Below are 21021 nucleotides of genomic sequence, written 5' to 3'. Positions count from 1 at the left end.
CTCTTGTCGCTCCTGTCAATATTGGCCAATAAGACAACTAACCTCAAACCTACTCTCCTCCAACCTATCTGCTCTTCTCTCTCACTACTTAAGTCATAGGAAAGTTTGGCTGGAAAAATAAATTTCATCTTTATTTGGTCAGCCTCAAAATACTTATTCACTGCTTCTTGGGAATTGGTGTAAGAAGAACAGAAGGACTGGGTCATATACCCATAAAATTCAATTGAGCCACAGGACTAATATAGAGACATAAATTCTCCACTCTCGGAGTACAATTCATTACTGAGGGATCAACAGAACATGAATTGTTCTCACAATTAAAATATCACTTGTTCCCTTTTCTCGGTAATGAGAAACCCATTCTAAATAGCATTCAAAATTATATTTGCAAAATCAGAAGAAAGTTCTTCTGAATAAAGGAAATAAAGTAATTACACTTGGGTCTGCCAGTGCTTCTTACAGAAACACATGGGTAGCAATATGTGACCAAGATTTTGAAAGATATGCAAACAGAGTTTGTAGGACTGAAGATGAATAAAGATGTTCTGTGCAACATTTTGTACATCCTGGGCACAAAAAGTCTCCATCACATTTCATATTATCAAATCTTCCTTTCTAACATTAAATAGTCAAAGCTGTGCTGAGAAGATCACACACCAAAAAAAAAAGAAAAAACATGTTTCCGGATGACCAGAATATCAGTTAATTAGCCATGAAAATCTTCCACAGGGGAATAAATAATCCCAGAGGTAGTCCAAGTGGTAGCTCAGGAATATAGCTGCAGATTCAGGTTTCTATTAAAGTTTAATGCTTAAGTATGAGTCAGAAGAAAGAAGGGGTTATCATCTAAAATGTAGCAGGGATCACAAGGTAACCAAAGGGTCCCAATTTAAAAAGCTCTAAAAAGAGCCAAAAGTCCAGAACGGCATTTAATATTATTAGAGAAGAAGAGTTAGGCAGCTCATTCTTCTTTCCTCATTCAGTCTTATGGAAGCCAGAGGTAGGCAAAGGATATTTCCATTTCCACCCCACACCTGTCCAAATCTGTATTTCCTTGACAGAAGGGTGGAGGAAAAAGTTGGATGAGCAACATTAGAGTAACGGTAACCACACCTTTTAAAAGAGAATCAGTATATGGGTGTATTGGAATGGAGTACACAAAGATCAGATGACCGTTTACACAAGTGTCACTAAAAATGCTAAGTTACGAGCCACTTTACAAAGTACAATTCATACTTTTTTCTTTTAGGGGAGGAGCGCTGGGGGGGGCCTCTGAAGAGGAAAAGGAAAAGAAGAAATAAAATGTGTTAGCAGAAAGCAACATAAGCGAAATGAGGACAGAACCGTAGCGACAGGATAAATGATTTCAGAGCCACATACTATTTAGTTCCACTTCCAAGTCTTTCCTGGGAAGCATTTCATCAACACAGAGAAGCAGACTGGCCTAGTGGAAAGAGCCTGCGCTTGGGAGGCAGAGGAACTGGGTTCTAATCCCAGCTCTGCCACTGTCTGCTGTGTGACCTTAGGCAAGTCACTTCACTTCTCTGGGCCCATTTCCTCACCTGCAAAATGGGAACTAGATCCTACTCCCTCCTACTTAGACTGTGAGGCCCACGTGGAAAAAGGACTGTTCCCAACCTGATTAGCTTGTATCTACCCCAGTGCTTAGTACAGTGCTTGGCACACAGTGAGCGCATAACAAGTACCATAAAAAAATAATAATATATTCACTTGATTCACAGACCATGTCGGGATGTTTGAGGCCCAAGCCACCTCCTCTTATGCCGCTGCTCACCATCTGGGCCTCAAGGCAACAGTAGCCAGAACCCTGGTGGGTAGCATTTGGCCAGCTGGCAACCAGTACAGAGCCACCAGCACCCCCAAGCAGCTGCTGGGAATCAGGTGGACCCCGGAACCAATTAGGAAGTTGAATTGGAGGCCGCAAAATCTTGGCCTAAAGCCCTTATACAATCTCAACAAGATGAATATCAATTGATATAATATGAACCAGGAATGCGTCTCTACCATTTCTTACATTGAAAACAAGGTTGCAGATGTCTTTGCCATTACAAACCCGTAGTTTCCAGGGGAGAGTTGGGATTTTTTTTTTTGGTAGCCATTTCTTGGCCAAAGGGTGAGTGTTTGCCCTGTGCAAAACTAGCCAGAGATCCCCCTACCACCTGAATAAAGGAAGAGATGGCTGTATCTCAAAGGAAGTACAAAATTCTAAAAACATTTAGCGTAGGATCTTTGTGTGCAGTACTGAGTGGTTTCTGCAAGGTAGTGTAAATGCAATATTTTATGACATCCCAAACCATGAGTCACCGATTCGTTCCTGACGACGGAAATATTTACCATATTAAAGTCTGCACGTCCCATACACTAACAGACTACAGTGTTCTTAGAAAAGAATGAGAGGCATTTTTTTAAAAAATCCCACTTGTCTTAAGTTTCTTGATAATAGGCAAGTGCAAGTGTCCTCACCATTCCAACAACAGTGAGTTCACTGGCAGAGATACAATTACTGTGAACTTTTGGCTGGCGGTCTGGAATTTTATATAACCGCTTGAAAACAAGGGCACAACATACTTCTTAGGAAATTAGTGTGTAAGCCTTTAGGAAATAGGCTATGATGGACAAACATCCAGGACCAATCCATCCAACTGCACACTGAAAACAAAGATCAATAGGTCCACTTCTGTTTCAATGTTTACAAGAACACACCAACTCTGTTACCTTCCTCCCCATCAATAATAATTAGGGTATTAAACATTTCTTTTGTGCCAGGCACAGTACTAAGCGCTGGAGTAGATATGAGCTAATCAGGTTGGACACTGTCCCTGTCCTGAACAGGGCTCATGGTATCCATCTCCATTTTACACATGAGGTAAGTGAGGCCCAGAGAAGTGATGTGAACTGCCCAAGGTCTCATCGCAGACAAGTGGCAGAGCCGGAATTAGAACCCAGGTCCTGCTGATTCCCAGGCTTGCTCTCCAGCCACTAGGTAATCCCGCTAGTTTGTTATGCATTGTTTGCCTAGCTCTATATTAAATTCCGGGACAGATACACTATAATCAAGTCAGAGATGGTCCTCGTCTCATGTGAGGCTCACAGTCTAAGTAGGAGGAAATCAATGGTATTTACTGAGCGCTTACCATGTACAGAGCACTGTACTAAGTGCCTGAGAGAGTACAGTAGGATAGAGTTGGTAGACTCAATCCTTGTCCACAAGGAGCTTACAGTCTACAGGGGTAGACAGACATTAAAATAAATGCCCTACGGAAACCCTAGTTTCCTCAAGCAGAGGGGAAAGCAGAGTTTGTGAGTTGAGCGTACACTGTGTATCTTTGTGTAGGGGTTGGAAAAATGTAAGGAATTGTGGGAGGAGGGTTTTTTTTTTTTATTTCCCAGGAGCTTAATTCCCCAGGAGAACTTCTGGCTGGTATAGATACTACTCTTCTATGCATTGGTCATATTGAGAGTTTTAGTTTAGAGAGCAGGGCCTGGTAATCTGTCTTCAATCCAATCTGCACTTGGACTTGCTCATTTTATTCACCCCTCCCTCAGCCCCACAGCATTTACCTACATATCTGTAAATTTATTTACATTAATGCCTGTCTCCCTCTCTAGACCGCAAGCTTGTTGTGGGCAGGGAACGTATCTTTGACCATAGTTCCCATTACAAAAATAAGCCATTTCTGGTGTAAAACCTCTCAGGGGTTCAACCAGCTGTTTCCCCAGAAAGGCAGAAGGCATCTGCCCATTCTTCTACCCCACCACTGCAATTTTACCCATTCTCTGCCCTTAAACCCCTCTAACTGGGGTGGAGAAATGGGGAGGCAAGTCTGTAGATAGCATGACCTGTCACCCACCCAATTCCAACACTGTACCAGACATTTTTACGTCCTTTTCTGAACGTTCATGACTGAGCCTTCTTTTACCACAGTGCCGATCAGGCACCAGAGTTGAGAGGGACCCGAGAGGGGAAAGCAAAGGGTCTGGAGCAAGAGGATGGGGGAAAAGGAAGGGGGGTTCTAAAAATGTCCTAACAATGGGCAAAGTTAACGTTCTTCCACAAAATGGTGGTTCTGACATCACGTTATGTGCTCAACATGGCATGTGGGACATCACATGTCCAATACCTGGGGGGACTGCCAGTAGCCCCCTCTCTATAGCCCCAATTGAACACACAAGTCACCTCTACAGGGAACCTTTACCCCAAGCAACAGTTGCGACACTTACTTTAACAATCTCTGTATCTCATCATATTTTCTCAAGTACTTCACCCTCTTCCGTGTTGACAGATTGCAAAATGTTAATGAGGAATTCTGCAGCCCAGAGAAAAGCATTAAGCACCTACTTTCCCTGACCTGGTAGAAGAGGTTAATTAGGTACATCATTATCCCAGGTAAACAGAGGGAGAAATTGAGAGAAAGGCTATGTCTGCAGAGGGGGGAATGGGGTGTTTTGGAGATCATTTTTCAGAAGAAAATTTCACTTTAGCCCTGAATCTGCAAGCGTGTGTCTGATGAGTATAGGTGTGTAATGATAGCAGTGTTTGAGCCACGTGGCACACAAAACTAATGCTACCACATGTCTTGACTCCAAGCTCACCTCGAGAACCTTGGTACCAACAAATTACCCTGACTAAAGATTTTGGACTTTCTCTTTTTCAGGTTTATTCCTTTGGCATCTTCAAGTATTTTAGGGTTTTCTCTGGTGTTCAGGCAGTTTGGCAGAGGAGTGTGGGAGGGGTGAGGGTGGGTGATGGGATCTGTCCAATCAGGACAAATACCAAAGGAGGCGATCCCCCAGCAATCCGATCTTCCCTTCATAAGCGCCAGTGAGGCCTACCACACTGCACCATCAATTAAAGAGTCCTAGCTGCCAAACCTACTTTCACAAGCTTGCTCTCAAGTCAGGCTGCAGAAGGGCGGATCCCTTTGCTGACCTACGATATAAACAGTGGGCTGCCAATGTTGAGATTGTGAGTGCATCCAGGAGGATCTGGCAGGTGGAAACTGGTGCTGATGATCACAAGATGGCATCTGGCACACTCACTGAGTGGGAGTCGTTTGCCAACCCCATGGGGTGTCTTATGTTGTTGGATATTGGCATTCCTGCATGGGGTCTGCCCCAACTGGGATAGAATCTCTTTTTTTTCAAATGGTATTTAAGTGCATAGGCAGGTCATCATTGTGGGGGAATAATTACAATTGTGGTATTTGTTAAGTGCTTATTACGTACCGGACACTGTCCAAGGGACTGGGGTAGATTCAAGCTAATCAGGTTGGACACAGTCCATGTCCCTCATGGGGCTCACAGCCTTAATCCCCATTTTACAGATGAGGGACCTGAGGCCCAGGGAAGTTAAGTGACTTGCCCAAGGTCACAGAGCAGACGAGTGGCGGAGCCGGGATCAGAACCCAGGTCCTTCTGACGCCCAGGCCCATGCTCTATCCAATAGGCCACACTGCTTCTTGTTCTAAAGAGGGATGACCTCTCCGGAAAAAGGTGAACCCAATGCCCGTCTCTGTGAGTCATCCTTCCTAGTTTCATCTAGCACTGTGATAGCAATTCTGGCCTGCTCACGTGCTACAAGTTCTGTTCTTCATTCAGGGTGATGCCTTTTTTTTAATGATATTTTTAAGCACTTTACTATGTGCCAGGCACTGTACTAAGTGCTGGGGTAGATTCAAGCTAATCACATCAGACACGGTCCATGTCCCACATGGGGCTCACAGTCTTAATCCTCATTTTACATATGCCGTGACTGAGATACAGAGAAAAGAAATGACTTGCTCAAGGTCACACAGCAGACAAGCAGCAGTGCCAGGTCCCGCTGACTCCCAAGCCCACGCTCTATCCACTAGGCCATACTGCTTCTCTTTTCACCATCAAGAAGTGTCCTGAGATTCTCGATATGATGGTTCTTTTCTCATTATTCTTGCTGTTTTAAGTTTGGGTAGGGGTGTACAGTTTGCTCACCAATCAAGGTTTACCAGAACAACAAACACAGCATTCCCCTCTCTTGCAAAAAGTTACAAGAGTTACAAGGACTCTGACTTGTCATGTGGGTCCTGATCCTGAACTAAGTCTCCCCAATAAAAATGTGAATTTCTGGCAAATTACTTCCCTCTGATAACCCAGCGAAATCAGCCCTGTTGGTTTGGGACTTCGGATGAGCAGCTCGAAAGTAATCCACACAAGCCAAAATCTTTCCTCCTTTTCAAATGGCTAACTGCAGCCGTGTCCGATTTGAGAACACAAAACTCCTAAAGGTCCAAAATAGAGGGTTGGAGGGGAAGGAGCTGGCTGGGAGAAGACAAACACAACTTAGCCAAGTGCTCTTTTTAAAGAATTCCCAGAGGGCTTTGAAAGATCTGACTTCCTGCTGACATCTGGTCAAGTAAAAGTATGAAGTTCTACCCCAAAGTCTTGAAAGTCTCAGAAACATCAAATCATTTTCAAAATACATAGGGTGGGGGAAGGGATTAACAGATTTTGTAATGGAAATCTGAAGATACTTTCTATGAGTATTGATGGGGAGGAGACAAACTGTTCTGTCCCAGGAATAATGTGGTGCATTAGGGACTGAATCAAGTCTTATGACACCTATCAGACAATGACTTTGTCGACCATCTCTGGGTGACTACGGCAGAGCTTTGCCTAAATCAGGCTCCGATTTCCCAAGAAGAGATATACGACTAAGGCTTCTGGTAAAATGCTATTTACTAGCTCAACCTGCCCTGGAAAAAATAATAGCGAAAAAATGTTTATAAGTACAAAGTCTGAAGAGATGGAAAAAAAAGAGAGAGAGGAAAAAAACTTCACACCACAGTCCAGGTTATCACTTCCCACCTGCTCCCACTCAATTTTCTACTGACGACTTAACACTCTTTATAGCTGGGAAGAAGCTTATAATGGCATCCCATTTGTGGTCTCCAAAAATAACTTACTCATTTTCTGTCCCCTGATGCTTTGGCAAAGGTTAGGCTTTTGAGGGTTTTTTTGGCAGGTAGGGATTGCATTTGGAAAAACACAGCCTATATGCTGCCTTCGGCAATCCTGAAGCCCACTACCCAGAGAAACCAAACTGCCAAGGGAAAAGGATCGGACGGTTGGGAAGAGGAATGAAACGAAACTCTGAGATAAAAGGGCAAATTCACTAACCGCATGCTCTTATAATGAAACAGAGGCAAAATGAAACAGAAGCAGTGTGGCCTAATAGAGAACGGGCCTGGGAGTCAGAGGACCTGGGTTCTAAACCCAGCTCTGCCGCTTGTCTACTGTGTGAATTGGGCATAACATTTCACTTATCTGGGCGTCTGTTACCTCATCTGTAAAATGGGGATTAAGACTGTCAGCCCTATGTGGGACAGAGAGTATTGTCCAACCTGATTAATTTGTATCTACCCTAGTACTTAATACAGTGCCTGGCACATTGTAAGGGCATAATAAATACCATTAAAAAAAAGAGGCAGCATGGTTAGATGATCAGCATAGGTTAACTAAAAAGGAGACCCGCAACCTTTCTTCCAGAATAATAATAATAATGTTGATATTTGTTAAGCGCTTAATACGTGCAGAGCACTGCTCTAAGCGCTGGGGTAGATACAGGGGAATGAGGTTGTCCCACGTGAGACTCACAGTCTTCATCCCCATTTTACAGATGAGGGAACTGAGGCATAGAAAAGTGAAGTGACTTGCCCACAGTCACACAGCTGACAAGGGGCAGAGTCAGGATTCGAACCCATGACCTCTGACTCCCAAGCCCGGGCTCTTTCCACTGAGCCACGCTGCTTCCCGGAACCTGATTTGACAAAATAGCTGCAGTTCAGAAAGGGTTGAGCCCAAAGACTGAGAAGCAGTGTGGCCTAATGGATAAAGCACAAGGCTGGGAGTCAGAGGACCTGGGTTCTAAACCTGGCTCTACCACTTGTCTGCTGCCTTGAGCAAGTCACTTAGCTTCTCTATGCCTCAGTTACCTAATCCGTAAAATAGGGATTAAGAGTTGGAGCCCCATGTCGAACAAGGACTGTGCCCAACCTGATGAGGTTATATCTACCCCGACGCTTAGTAAGGTGTCTGGCATGTAATAAGTACTTTAAAAAATCCCATAAAAAAGACCCGTATTCACACTTGGGCCTGTGGGTTTGGCATTTTTGAAACGAATCCTTATTCGGAGTGGCAACAAATTTATACAGCCAGTCACTCAACAAATATGCTTTGAGCTCCCACAGGCTGCATGCGGAGCAATGAACTAGAAGGCACTCTGGGGCTACGGCATAGAGATTAGACATTATCACTGCTTTCGAAAGAGGTCCAGTCTAAATAGGCCAATCGATCAATCAACTGTATTTATTGAGCACTTACTATGTGCAGAGCACTGCTCTAAACACTTGGGACAGCACAATATAAGAGACACTTTCCCTGCCCACAGCGTGTTTAGAGTCTAGTCTGTGGTTTAAAGGAAGGGAGGAATGTGTTGTGGCAAACTGACAGGGGGCTAGTCCAACTTCTGGGATGGGCCCAAAAATGGGAGGAGAAGGAATGAGGGTAGGGACCCGTCAACAAGAAAGCAAGCCTAGCTGAGAAGAAGACTGAGGCCCGAGGCTGAGGCCCGAGGCTCGGTGACAAATGAGAACAAAGTAAAGCAAATCAACACAGAGCTGGAGGGAGCCAAAGAAGGCTTTTTTTAGTGTAGGGTGACTTGCACATGTTTGAAGGCAGAGAGATAAGAGCCATCAGAGGGTGAGTGACTGAAATCGACAGTTAAAGAGTTAGAGATGAGGGCAAGTGGCTTTTTTGAAAGAGACAGGGGATGTGGCCAGAGGCACAGATAGAAGAGGGAGATTTTGAAAAAAGGCGGGAGATCACCTCTTGAGAGACAGCTGGGAAGGAAGAATGAATACTGGGATTGGAGGGAGTTAGGAAGGTGAACGGAAAACTTTAGGAAGCTCACGCCTACTGGCTTCATTTTTTTTTCCTCAACAAAGTTAGTGAAGCCATCAGAGCAAGAGAGGTGGAAGGTCATTCCCTCCGCCCCAGCTTCCCCCACCCCCCAGCACTCTTGCCATTCGCAGTTCCTTTCCCGTCTGCCCCCTTCATTTTTCTGGAAGCTAATTCTTCACATTTGATTCACATCCCAGCATATTTTGGACAATTTACAAAAATAAGAAAGCTTGGTTTTAATTTTAAACTAGTGAAATACAGTATAGCATCAAGAAGGGCTTTATCCGTTCCCAAATCCCCGACGTGCAGTTTAAGCTTGTTTTCTAAATTCTTCCGTTCTCATCTCTGACAGAATCTGATGAAGCTATGACAGGCAGCTGAGAGTCCCCAACTGGCACTAAGGTGGATAGAAGCCTGCTTTCCCAACTTTTTGAATATTGTGGAGGTTGTGGCTGATAACCAAGGACTTTTTTCCTGGATTGCTGTGGAATATATCTCTTCCCCCCCAACTCCCTGCCAAATACTATTTATCTATTTACTACTCACAATATTTTTATTGCTTTATACTACATGTGTTTTCATTGTGTTTCCTTGAAATCAGACGGTAAACTCCTCCTCTAGACTGTAAACTCGCTATAGGCAGGGAATATGTTTACTGTTATATTGTACTCTCCCTAGTGCTTAGGACAGTGCTCTGCACACAGTTAATGCTCACTGAATACAACAATGATTGAATGAATGACATTCTTCTGGTCTACATGATGTCTTTCTCCCCTTAGATTGCAAGCTTCTTGTGGACCAGAGATCTGATCCTAATCTGATCTGCACTTTTTTTTTAATGGCATTTCTTAAGCACTTACTATGTGTCAAGCACTGTTCTAAGCACTAGGGTAGACACGAGTGATTTAGGTTGGATACAGTGTCTGTCCCGCATGGGGCTCAAAGTCGATGTCGGAGGGAGAACAGGTATTGAATCCCCATTTTACAGTTGCAGAAACTGAGGCATGGAGAAGTGACTCACCGGAGTCATACAGCAAGCAACTGGCAGGGCAGGGATTAGAACCCAGATCCTCTGACTCCCAGGCCCAAGCTCTTTCCATTAGGCCTCACTGCTTCTCATCAATAATAGTGATGACAATAAAAAAAAGGAGGGCTTTGGAGTAGTAGTTCAATACACTATGTAAAGCAAATAGCTCTTGGGGAACCTTCTGTGACCATATGAAAACTCACACCCTGGCTCTGACACAAGGCAAGAAAGGTGAAATTTTCCCCACGGAGCAAATTAACCAGGTAAATCGTTCAGCTTCCACTTGGAATACGGCAAACGGTTTGGGAGGAGACAGGGCTGATAGGTATGAAAGTGTCTCTCTGTTGTTATATTGTCTTCTCCCAAGCACTTAGTACAGTACTTTGCACACAGTAAGCACTCAATACATACAACTGAATGAGTGAATACAAAAGTGGACAAGAGATTCTCCGTGGGTCACTCACGCCCAGGGACTCAATCCCACCATCACCCAGAGATCCTCTTGCACACTGTGCCCGGGAAAATACAGTAGTATCTCTTTCCTGGCTCGGGAGTCTGAAGGAATTATAACGAACACACCATGGGACTCTTCAGCGGGCCAGATGCACCAAGTGCTTTCCCTTAGATCAGGTCCTTTATCTTCAGACTCCTAAGAGCATTGATTAAGCCCCCTTCTAGATAAAGAAAGAAGCTAACCCATGCCACCACCCCCTCCCATTCTCCCCTCTCGCCTCTTGGCTTCGACTTGGCAAAGCTACAGATCCGGCAATAACAGCGTGGATCCGAGGGCCGGAAGGAGCCAAAGGTTAACAAATAGCCTTACCAAAAGTAAAAACAATTTTCGCCCCTTGAATCACAATCCCCATGTTTATAACTTTAGAAAAAATAAGAACCCAAAGATAACTCCGAGCTCCCAAAGCAGGGCCCCTGCTTCTCATGTCCATCCAGAAATTCTTCCCTCTGCATTATCAGGTAACAGCACGGGCCTTTAACCTTGATCAAGCCAAATATGCCTCTTACTTCCCCCATTACATCAGATTTATCCTGGAACAGAATGTGAAAGCGCCACCATTTACATAAACAGCCCAAGTACCATTTTGAGTCTCATGCCTAGGATCTAAAAGGATTTCACAATTGGAGAGCTTCTTCAGAATAAAAATATGCAGTTACAGTAAGTGATAAAGCAGCTGCAAAACATCAAGCTGGAGCTAGACTTGTCTCTCTAATGACCCTCTGAGTCTGAAGAGCCAGCTGCATTATAATTAAGGACAGCAGTGTAAACTTGGCCATCCTCCCTATGTAAACTTGAACTCATCAGCTGGTAACTCACATTCCTGGCACCCCAACTATGGCGTCAAAGAAGGTCCGAAGGAGCCCTTAAATCTTTCCTCTTCTTGTAATCTCCACTTGGAAGTAAGTCCCAGAACAGCAGTCAGCTGTCAGAGTGAGAACCAAATCTGAACTTGGCCTATTCTCCCACGCAAACCCTCAACAAGCTGAGAATGTCTTTAGAACAGACGACCTTCCTCACCCTACCCAGCAGGCACGCTCATTCTTATTTTTTCCTGCCTTGAACACTTTAGCACTTCTTTTTTAACCACAGTAGTTACTGGCACTTGATGGTCCTAAACCCTAATATATCTTACTCAGCTAATGTACCAATTATATTTACCAATGAGCCATATTAAGGTCATTAAATTTAAGCATAAAATCCTTAAAAATACCAACATCTAGGGCCTTTTTAAAAAAAAATTCCAACCCCTGTGTCGGGGCCAGAATTAACAGACAAAAGAAAGAAAAAAAAAAAAACACAGCAAAGCTTAGCAATGTGGAAACCAATTCAAAATCACGTGAGAAGAACTTTGTGTTTGGTTTGAAACATGATCTAAATACGGCAAGTGAAGCCTTGGTCTACTTTTCAAAGTTGAAACAGAAAACCTTTCACACACAGCCAAGGGCCTCTCTCTGATACTTCTCCAAATGGCTCCCCAAACTCAACCACTCAATGGTATTTATTTACTGAATGCCTGCTGAGAGTGAAGCACAGCACCGAGGGTTTGGAAGAGCACAACTGAACATAGCTGTTTCCCTGCTCTCAAGGGGCTTGCAATCTAATAGGTGAAACAATCGTATTCATTGAACATGTACAGTTTGCAGAGCATGGTACTAAACCACTGGGAGAATACACTACAACAGAGTTGGTAGACATGTGCCCTGCCCACAATGAGCTTACAGTTTAGAGAGATAGATATAAATTACCTATATGTACATATGTGCTTTGGGGCTGAGGGAGGGGTGAATAAAAGATGCATATCCCAAGTGCAAGCGTGACATGGAAGAGGAAAATGAGGGAGAAGAGGAAATGAGGGCTTAGTTGGGGAAGGCCTCTCGGAAGGAAAGACAAAAATGATTTACAGTGAAAGCAGATGGAAAAACCAAGGACATAACCGGAAATAGTACCATGATATCAGAATGAAAGGGCTGAATAACTGAACATAGAAGTAAAATTACACATACGTATGTATGTGCTGAAGAGAGAATAAAATAAATTGGGGCTAAGGGGGGGTTGTTTAACCGACTACCCTAGTTGCCTCGACCTATCTATTCATTCAATAGTATTTATTGAGCGCTTACTATGTGCAGAGCACTGTACTAAGCGCTTGGGATGAACAAGTCGGCAACAGATAGAGACAGTCCTTGCCGTTTGACGGGCTTACAGTCTATCTAGGAAGGCTTCCTGTAGAAGGTGGGACTTGGGGTACAGTTTTAAAGATGAGGAGAAATTTGGTGGCCAATTTGGGGGGAGAGGGGGTGAGAGAGGTTCCAGGCTGGGGAAATAACATGAGCAAGGGGGTGGAGGTGGAAGAATAGAGAGTGAGGAGCAGTCAGAAGGTGAGCTTGGGAGGAGGCGAGGAGTGTGAGCTGGGAAGCTGCAGCTGTTCCATAAAATGGGGATCTTTGAAGCCAATCGGGAGGAATTTTTAGCTTGCCACGGAAGGCGGTGAAAAGCCATTGAAGGTTTCTGTGGAATGGGGAGAGGTATGTCGACCAACGTCTCGAGTAGACGATCGGGGCGGCAACGTGTAATATAGACCCAAGTGCGGGGGAAGGCTGGAGGCAGGAAGATCAATGAGGAGGCTGATTATAGTACTCTAACATGATATGACAAGAGCTTGGACCAGCGTGATGGCTGGAAAGGGAGGGGTGGATCGGGAAAACGCTGTGGCGAAAGACTGGCAGGATTTAGCAGTAATAGTATTTATTAAGTGCCTATTGGGTGCAGTGGACTGTACTAAGCGCCGGGAGAGAATATACATTTGGGAACTAGACACGGACCCTGTCTTTCAGGGGGCTCACAATTTAAGTTGGCAGTTCATTGGCTGCAAGAGCCAAAAGATGGTGAGGAGTCGAGAATGGCAGCAAGGTCCTTCTTCTGGGACATGGACGTCGGTGAGTGTTAGCGACCGAGAGAGGAAAGTTAGAGGAACGGGCTTACAAGGGAAGAGGAGTTCAGTTATAGCGATATTGGAGTTTAAGATGCCAGCAGGACATCTGGGTGGAGATGTCTTAGTGGCAAAGGAAATGTGAGATTGCAGAGAAGATGAGAGGTTGGGGCTGGTGAGACAGATTTGGAAGACATGCGCATAGAGGAGTGAGGGAGTGAGTCACAAGTGAGAAGTGAAGGGGACTCAGAATACAGCCTTGAGGGATACAGGGTGAGAGATGGGAAGAGAAGCCAGTGAGAGACTGAAAAGGGGCAGCCAGAGAGATGAAGTGAACCAGAAGAGAACTGTGTTGTTAAAATCAACCAATCAACGGTATTTATTAAACACTTACTGCGTGCAGCGCCCTGTATTAAGCACTTGGGAGGGAACAATACAAGAAATGTTAGAGACACTTCCTGCCCATAAGCGCTCAATCAATACCTTTTTAATGGTATTTAAGTGCTTACTATATGCCAGTCACTGTTCTAAGCGCTGGGGGAAGATACATGTTAATCATGTCCCACATGAGGCTCCCAATCTCAATCCCCATTTTACAGATGAGGTCACTGAGGCACAGAGAAGTTTAGTAACTTGCCCAAGATCACACAGCAGACAAGTGGCTGCTTAATTTTACTTTCCAAGCGCTTAGTACAGTGCTCTGCACACAGTAAGCGCTCAATAAATGTGACTGAATGAAGTGGCAAGGCCAGGATTAGAAGCCAGGTTCTTCTGATTTGCAGACTCGATGGTCTGGGGAGAGATGGTCATTCAAACCATGGGACTGGATGAGTGCCCCAAGTGAGTGAGTGGAGACTGAGAAGAGAAGCAGTGCTGTCTCGTGGATAGAGCACCGGCCTGAGAGTCGGAAGGCCCTGGGTTCTAATCCCCCAGAAGCCAGGTATCCAGCTATCAGGATAATCCTGGCCCATTTGACCAAGGGGAAAAAGAAAAATCACATCAAGTGTGGCAAACATTCATGGCCACAGATTTCATACATGGTAAAATCTGCTTTTCTGCTCAATGAAATGATTCTGCTTTACTTTAAGGTTAAACATACTACTGGAATCGGATTGTGACTTTGTGGTCATAGCTTTCATCCCTAAACGGAGGCCTGAGTTTAATCAGAAAATCTTCAATACAGTGTACTTTACAAGTGAAAACCATTTTTTCAGTCATTTTAATAATAATACTGTTTAGTCATTTAATATTAATAACTTCTGCAATTAAGATAACAGCTTGAGTAAAATTAGATTAACAAAGCCTGTTTGGTCTTAATTAAGGTGAGCTTTCAGAAACCCCAAGTAAATACTATGATAGTTCAGACATTTTAAAATAAAAAACTATGGGTGTGACTACCTGGGAGAGAAAGCAACCTTCCTCCTTCGAGCCACTAGAGTCCTGGTTAGTACACTGAAGAGCTCATTTCCCAAATGTTATCTTAGTCATGTCAGTGAAGTAATGAGTGCTCGGCACATAGTAAGCGCTTAACAAATACCAACATTATTATTATTATAAGCCATAGCTTCATAGACTGTGAGCCCCTTGAGGGACAGGGCCTCTATCTAATTCCCACCTGTCTACCCTTTCCCAGAGCTTAGTAAATTGCTCTATCCAAAATAAGCATTTAATAAATACTTTGACTACTACTAACCAATTAAAACAATGCAATTCCAAATTCCGGTTGGATTTTGAACTCAAGATTCCCTACATGATCAATTGATCACTTTTTTTTAGGCCCTTACAATGTGCAGCATAATGCACTGAGAGAAATATGAGGACTGAAATTCAAACATGGTTCCTACAGAAAGCTCTAAAGGATGGGGGAGAGATCAGGGAGGCTGACGCCCAAGGGAAAAATGAATAGGCTAAATTCAACAATTGAAATATAGTTTATTACTTCTAGGAGGGAATATTCCTTACTGCCTCGGGTAAGACTACCCTCAATTCAAGCTACCCAAACAGTCCCAATGTTGTAAACGTTGGATGACAGGGCTTCAATAGAAGATTAGAGCTTTACCCTCAGTGATGGTGGGTGGGAAAATAGGGGCTATCCTGGCCCCCAGAACTACAAACCCTGACGCCCCAATTGGGGGTGCTCCAGATCACACGCTGTGTGGGGGTGTGATTTCACTCCCTGTCATAAACAAAAATGGGGTTCTGCTCCTTTGTGAGGTAGAAAAGGCTCCGGGAAAAATGACATGCTGGGAAGAAAATCTTACTCGAGACTGACTGCCAAGACCAACCTCACTGAGAATCTGAGTTTAAAAACCAGACCACTGTTGGATTTCGGATACCCTGACTCCTCGTAAATTAGCACCAAAATATTCACGTTGCCTAGCAGGTCCTTCCCAAATAATGCCGTGTACTCCCTTCTCAACAGCAAGACTGGGCCCAGATCTTCTAAGCAAGGTAAATAAAAAGACATCTATTCTACCACAATTTACTAAACATACTAATTCTTGAGCCTGTCGCTCAGGCTTGGGCTGTCATCAAAATATGCCTATTCTCTCTTTGCAACATCGCTAACGTACTCTCTCTGATCATCCTACAGCTCAAATCCTTTTCTTGGGCCTTAGGTATCTTTTACTCATCTTTGCCATTTCCATCACTTTTTGTTCTCTGCTCTTCATTTCCTTGTCCATCCTATCAAAACTCCAACCTGGATAAATGCCATTCTGAGACAGAAAAATGCATGTACTTTAAAAATTTTAAGCAACATGTACTCCTGAAGTCTTCGCCACTCACCTGGTGTCCATGAATAGTGTAGAGTAACTTGCCCTCCAGTAAATTCAAAACTTTAAGGGTGGAATCACTGGAGGCAGTAATGAGGTAGTTTCCCGATGCATGGAAGGACAGAGAGTTGACGCCAGTATTGTGTACTAGAGAGAGAGGAAATACAAATATTAAAAGGAGGTTTTGAGCCAGAAGTTAAGAATCCAAATTACAGCATAAATCAGTTATGAAAATACAAGCTCTCGTATCACTCGGGAAAGAGCGAACACTAAATCTTCCCTCTCCGTGTTTCTGCCTTTCAGGTGTAATCCTGTATCCGAAAAAGAGGAATGAGGCTGCCACTGCATGGCTCCAACCATGGTTCCTTCAGGATAAGAGAAGCAGCATGGCTTAATGGTTTAGAGCACAGGCTTGGGAGTCAGAAGGACCTGGGTTCTAAGCCCAGCTCCATCCCTTGTCTGCTGTGTGACCATCTCTGTACCTCAGTTACCTCATCTGTAAAATGAGGCACAGAGCAGTGAAGTGACTTGCCCAAGGTCACACAGCAGACAAGCGGCAGAGCCGAAATTACAACCCAGACCTTCTGACTCCCAGGCCCGTGCTCTGTCCTCTTCATCATGCTGCTTCATATGTATTAGCATGTATGATTCTTGCCCTCCAAAAACCTAAGTTTAATGGGGGAGACAGTCACTTAAAGTACTATAGGGGTGAGAGTCCTTAAGTACTTAAGGAGCAAGGTAGGTTTGAAGTGGCAGTCGGGGGGGATGTAAGGAGGGGAGATGAGAAATTAATCAGGGAAGGCAAGTAGAAGGGATCTGACTTCAGAAAGGCTTTAAAGATGGGGAGAGCTGTGGTCAGTCAGCTACAAAGGGGGAGAGAGTTCCAGGCAGTAGGGGTGGAGGGCGTGAGCAGGAGGTCAGTTGTGGGAAGCGCTTGGGAGAGTATGATACAACAACAGACACAGTCCCTGCTCACAATGAGCTTACAGTCTAGACCTTTCAGTCCAGGGGGTGAGGGGAGCTTCGGGCTCAGCCCTGGAGGGCAAATGAAACATCATCCACCACAACTGAACGTCCGTGAGGATGAGAATCTTTATTTTCTCTCTTCCTCCATTTCCCCTCTCACCTCCTTCTCCCCCTATTTGCCTTCCTCTCTGGCTCTTTCCCTCCCTCTCCCTTACCTTCTCAAAACCTTGATCGATGCTCCAACCTCAAATCTGCCTCCATATTCAAAATGAAAAGTTGGCACCCCTAGCTCTAACCCTGCACAATTTAGCACCCAACCTTGCCAAACCACCATTCCCATCTTTCACCCAATGACTTCCATCAGGAAGAAAGCCAGGAAGGGAGTGAGCAGTAGAGGAAGTGGGTGAGTAAGTACTTGTGTGGCTGACACAAATACACGTTTGAATCCTACCAGATTATGAGACTGATTAAAACCAGGAAAACCTCTTTGGTCTTTCCACATTCAATGGTTTACAACAGATGGTATTACATTTTTGAAGAGATCCCAAAAAAAAAAAAAAGAGTTTTCTACACCACACAGTAAGAGTTGACATTTTTCTCATCAGCCTGTTATAATGAGGCTCTTCGATACAGCTTATTTCTGAGGAGCATCGTACATTTTTTTAACCAGCAAGGTAAGTCTGAGGTAGAGAAAATTCTCTTAACATGCTGCAGGTGAATTCATACACTTGAGTTAATGAAATTTAAAACCACATTTCCTGATGGGGGGAATAATTAATCAATGGAATTTATTAAGTGCTTACTGCTTGCAGAGCACTGTGCTAAATGTCTGGAAGAGTACAATGCAACAGAGTTGGTAGGCACATTCTCTGCCCACGAGGAGCTTACTGGCTAAAGGGGAAGAAATAACTATGAAATACTATGAATACTTTAGAGAGGCATCTAACAGGGAGGAAAGGTGGTGGAGCCAGACAAATTAACCCCAACTACAGCCTCAGGGCCTGAAAGGAATGATCTCAGGCTGAGAACACAAACAAATTTGAATAAAAATTGAAAATACCATCCGGAGCTACTGATGCGATCAGCTGCATCATTACTATGATGCTGAGAAGGGTAGGAGGGGCTGAGGAAAACTTAGATAAGCTGATACATTTTGGATCCTAGCTGAGAAGCTGAGCTAGTGTTCAACACTGTAATGAAAACAATAAAAATAGCCAAAGAACTTTTCCCGGATTTTTCCTGGAGCCTAGGCATAATGGAAAACAACTACTATTACCCTATCGAAGCCAATTTACTAAAGTTTAAGTGTTTGGGGAATTTAAAAACATGCAACTGAGCATGCTCAGTGGTGAGAACATTTAGTACTTTACATAATAAGTTATTTATATCTTTAAAATACACACCAAGCACTATGAATACTGGGAATCGTGCCTGGAGTCAAGCCAAACCCTGAGCTGCATATGCTCTAGAAGGGATGCTTCATGGAAGAGATGCTCTATTTAATGTTTCTAGATGCTCTGAGCATGAGAGAGGGAGGAGGGGAAAATAAAGGAGACGTTGGCATTTTTCTCACCCCCAGCCATTTAGTAAAAATGGAGCTAGTGACATTCAGGGGCAAAGAACAAGCAATCACTCAGTCTTACTTATTGAGCGCTTACTTCATTCAATTCATTCAGTTGTATTTATTAAGCGCCTGCTGTGTGCAGAGCACTGTACTAAGCCTTTGGGAAAGTACAATATAACAATAAACGGACCCCTTCCCTGACCACAACGAGCTTACGGTTTGTGCAGAGCTCTGTGCTAAGCAATATAATAGAGCTGGTAGACACGTTCCCTGCCTACAGTGAGCTTACGGTCTAGAGGGGGAGACAGCTATTACTATAAATAATGGCTATGTCCATAAATGCTGCGGGGCCGAGGGAGGGGTGAATAAAGGGTGAAAATCCAAGCATAAATCCAATCCAAATCCAGCAAGCAGTTGCCAGGGTAACCGCCCTGTATAGCCACTGCAGTCTTCAGCACTCACACTGGCCAACTACTTTCAGGATTCCTGCTAAGCCTGTGACACCCCCACAAGGCACCCTAGGTGGCTCTTTCCATAGAAACCTTCACCACTTACTGGGTAGCCCCAGAAAGCATTTCCCTATTTCTGGCTGTTTCACACAGTGACCTCAGCCAAGTATGAAGTATCTTCTTTAAGACCCTCCGACAATGTATTTTGTTATGAAAAACTATTATCCTAAGCTTCCTTAGCCTGATTAGTGTTGGAGGAGGAAGAGAAAGTGTCTTTTCCACTCAGCCCCCAGGTTGAAAATATTCACTGACCTGTGTGTTTGAGACCTGGAAGAAATCAAATAAGGCCAAATGAAAACCTGCCTGTTCCTTTTTCACTCCATTTAATGCAACTTTGAGGATTAGCCCTGGGTTAATGAGTGGACTAAGCCACTGCCGCAGATCAAAATTTACGGTTGAAAGGGGAAGTTCTTTCTCACTCTTGAGTTCAGTCTTGTGACCATATCAAGTGATAAATATGGCCAGAATCGATCAGTCGTATTTATCGAGTGCTCACGGTATGCAGAGCACTGAATTAAACACTCGGGAGAGTACAGAGTTGGTAGTCACATTTCCTACCCATTCATCAGCATTTTGACAGAAAATTAGGGCCAAGTGCCACAGAACGGCTTGTTTCACTGCGCTAACGAAGACCCAGACACGGAACGTTTGCAGTCATCGAAAGCTTGTATTTTCTTGGCCTCCCAAGATGGAGAGCAATAAAAGGTGGGGGAATGGAATTACTGGGAAACAGATGGGGTCCAGATACATTTTGCGAGCCGAAGAGAATTTTTTTTTTAACTATCTGCCAGACTGCCAACAGTTTCAAATGTTCTGTAGCCATCACCAAAGTAATAATTAGTACTGCGCTGAAAAAGAGGAAAACAAGAGGGCAAAGGACCATTATGTCACCAGTCTTACTCAATACAGCAGGTGTTTTTCCAGCTGACCAGTAGCTCTCTCGTGGCATTCAACAGAAGTTATTAAAAATAATTGTATGCATTTTCACGGCAAATCATGATTCACTAGATTAGTATGCTTCACCTCAAAGGATGAAGGCTAGTTCCAGGCACTATTCTCTCAAAATACCCTTGGACACTTCGGTAATTAAGGGGGAAAATATGTGTGAGTAGTTCAGTTTGGTCACTTAACCTCCTTGTGTCTCAAGGCTAATCCATAAAATACACTAACAAGACCACTTAATTCACAGAGTTGGGGTGAACAACAGCAACAACTAAATAAATCAAAATATCTGCAAAGCCTTTGGCTCAGCCACCCCACAGTCTGTGCAACCCCAAACAACATCGTACACTATTTGAATGACGTACTCCAGGATTCGTAAACCCTCCCTCCGATATTACATTCCATCGCTACAGGTCACTTGATTCCCTTTCCGCCCACTCACTCCACACCTCTTCTCCCGCTCTCCCCTGATCCAAACAGTTTTCCTCCATTTTCCCACCGTCTGAGAAGCAGCGTGGCCTAGTAGATCAAGCACAGGCATGGGAGGCAGAAGGACCCGGGTTCTAATCTCAGCTCAGCCACGTGTCTTCTGTGTGACCTTGAGCCAGTCATTTCACTTCTTTGTGCCTCAATTACCTCATCTGGAAAATGGGGATTAAGTCTTTGACTGTGAGCCCCACGTGGGACAGTAAGTGCCTGTCACGTAATAAGCACTTAACGAATACAACTGAAAAAAACAAAACCTGAATTTGACTCCCTCCTCTGTCTCCCCCGCCCCAGTATTTTTTGAAACAACCGAGAGCAAGTCACGCATGCTGTCGCCCTCCACCGTGCACTGGAA

The 21021-nt window shown here is 44.1% G+C and overlaps 1 protein-coding gene across 26 annotated transcripts in view; it reads right to left on the bottom strand.

Moving 5' to 3' along the window:
* The window catches only part of POC1A (POC1 centriolar protein A), a 110043-nt gene that overhangs the window by 72129 nt on the left and 16893 nt on the right, over nt 1-21021 (bottom strand). For all 26 annotated transcript variants that reach the window (XM_029052397.2, XM_039910554.1, XM_029052396.2 and 23 more), the window contains exon 7: nt 16213-16346. In XM_029052397.2, the coding sequence (XP_028908230.1) occupies nt 16213-16346 (134 nt within the window). The remainder of the gene's footprint in view (nt 1-16212; nt 16347-21021) is intronic.

The sequence above is a fragment of the Ornithorhynchus anatinus genome, chromosome X2, assembly GCF_004115215.2.
Source record: "Ornithorhynchus anatinus isolate Pmale09 chromosome X2, mOrnAna1.pri.v4, whole genome shotgun sequence".
NCBI lineage: Eukaryota > Metazoa > Chordata > Mammalia > Monotremata > Ornithorhynchidae > Ornithorhynchus > Ornithorhynchus anatinus.
Note: the sequence above shows the minus strand (reverse complement) of the source record. Positions and strands in the feature narration are given on the sequence as shown.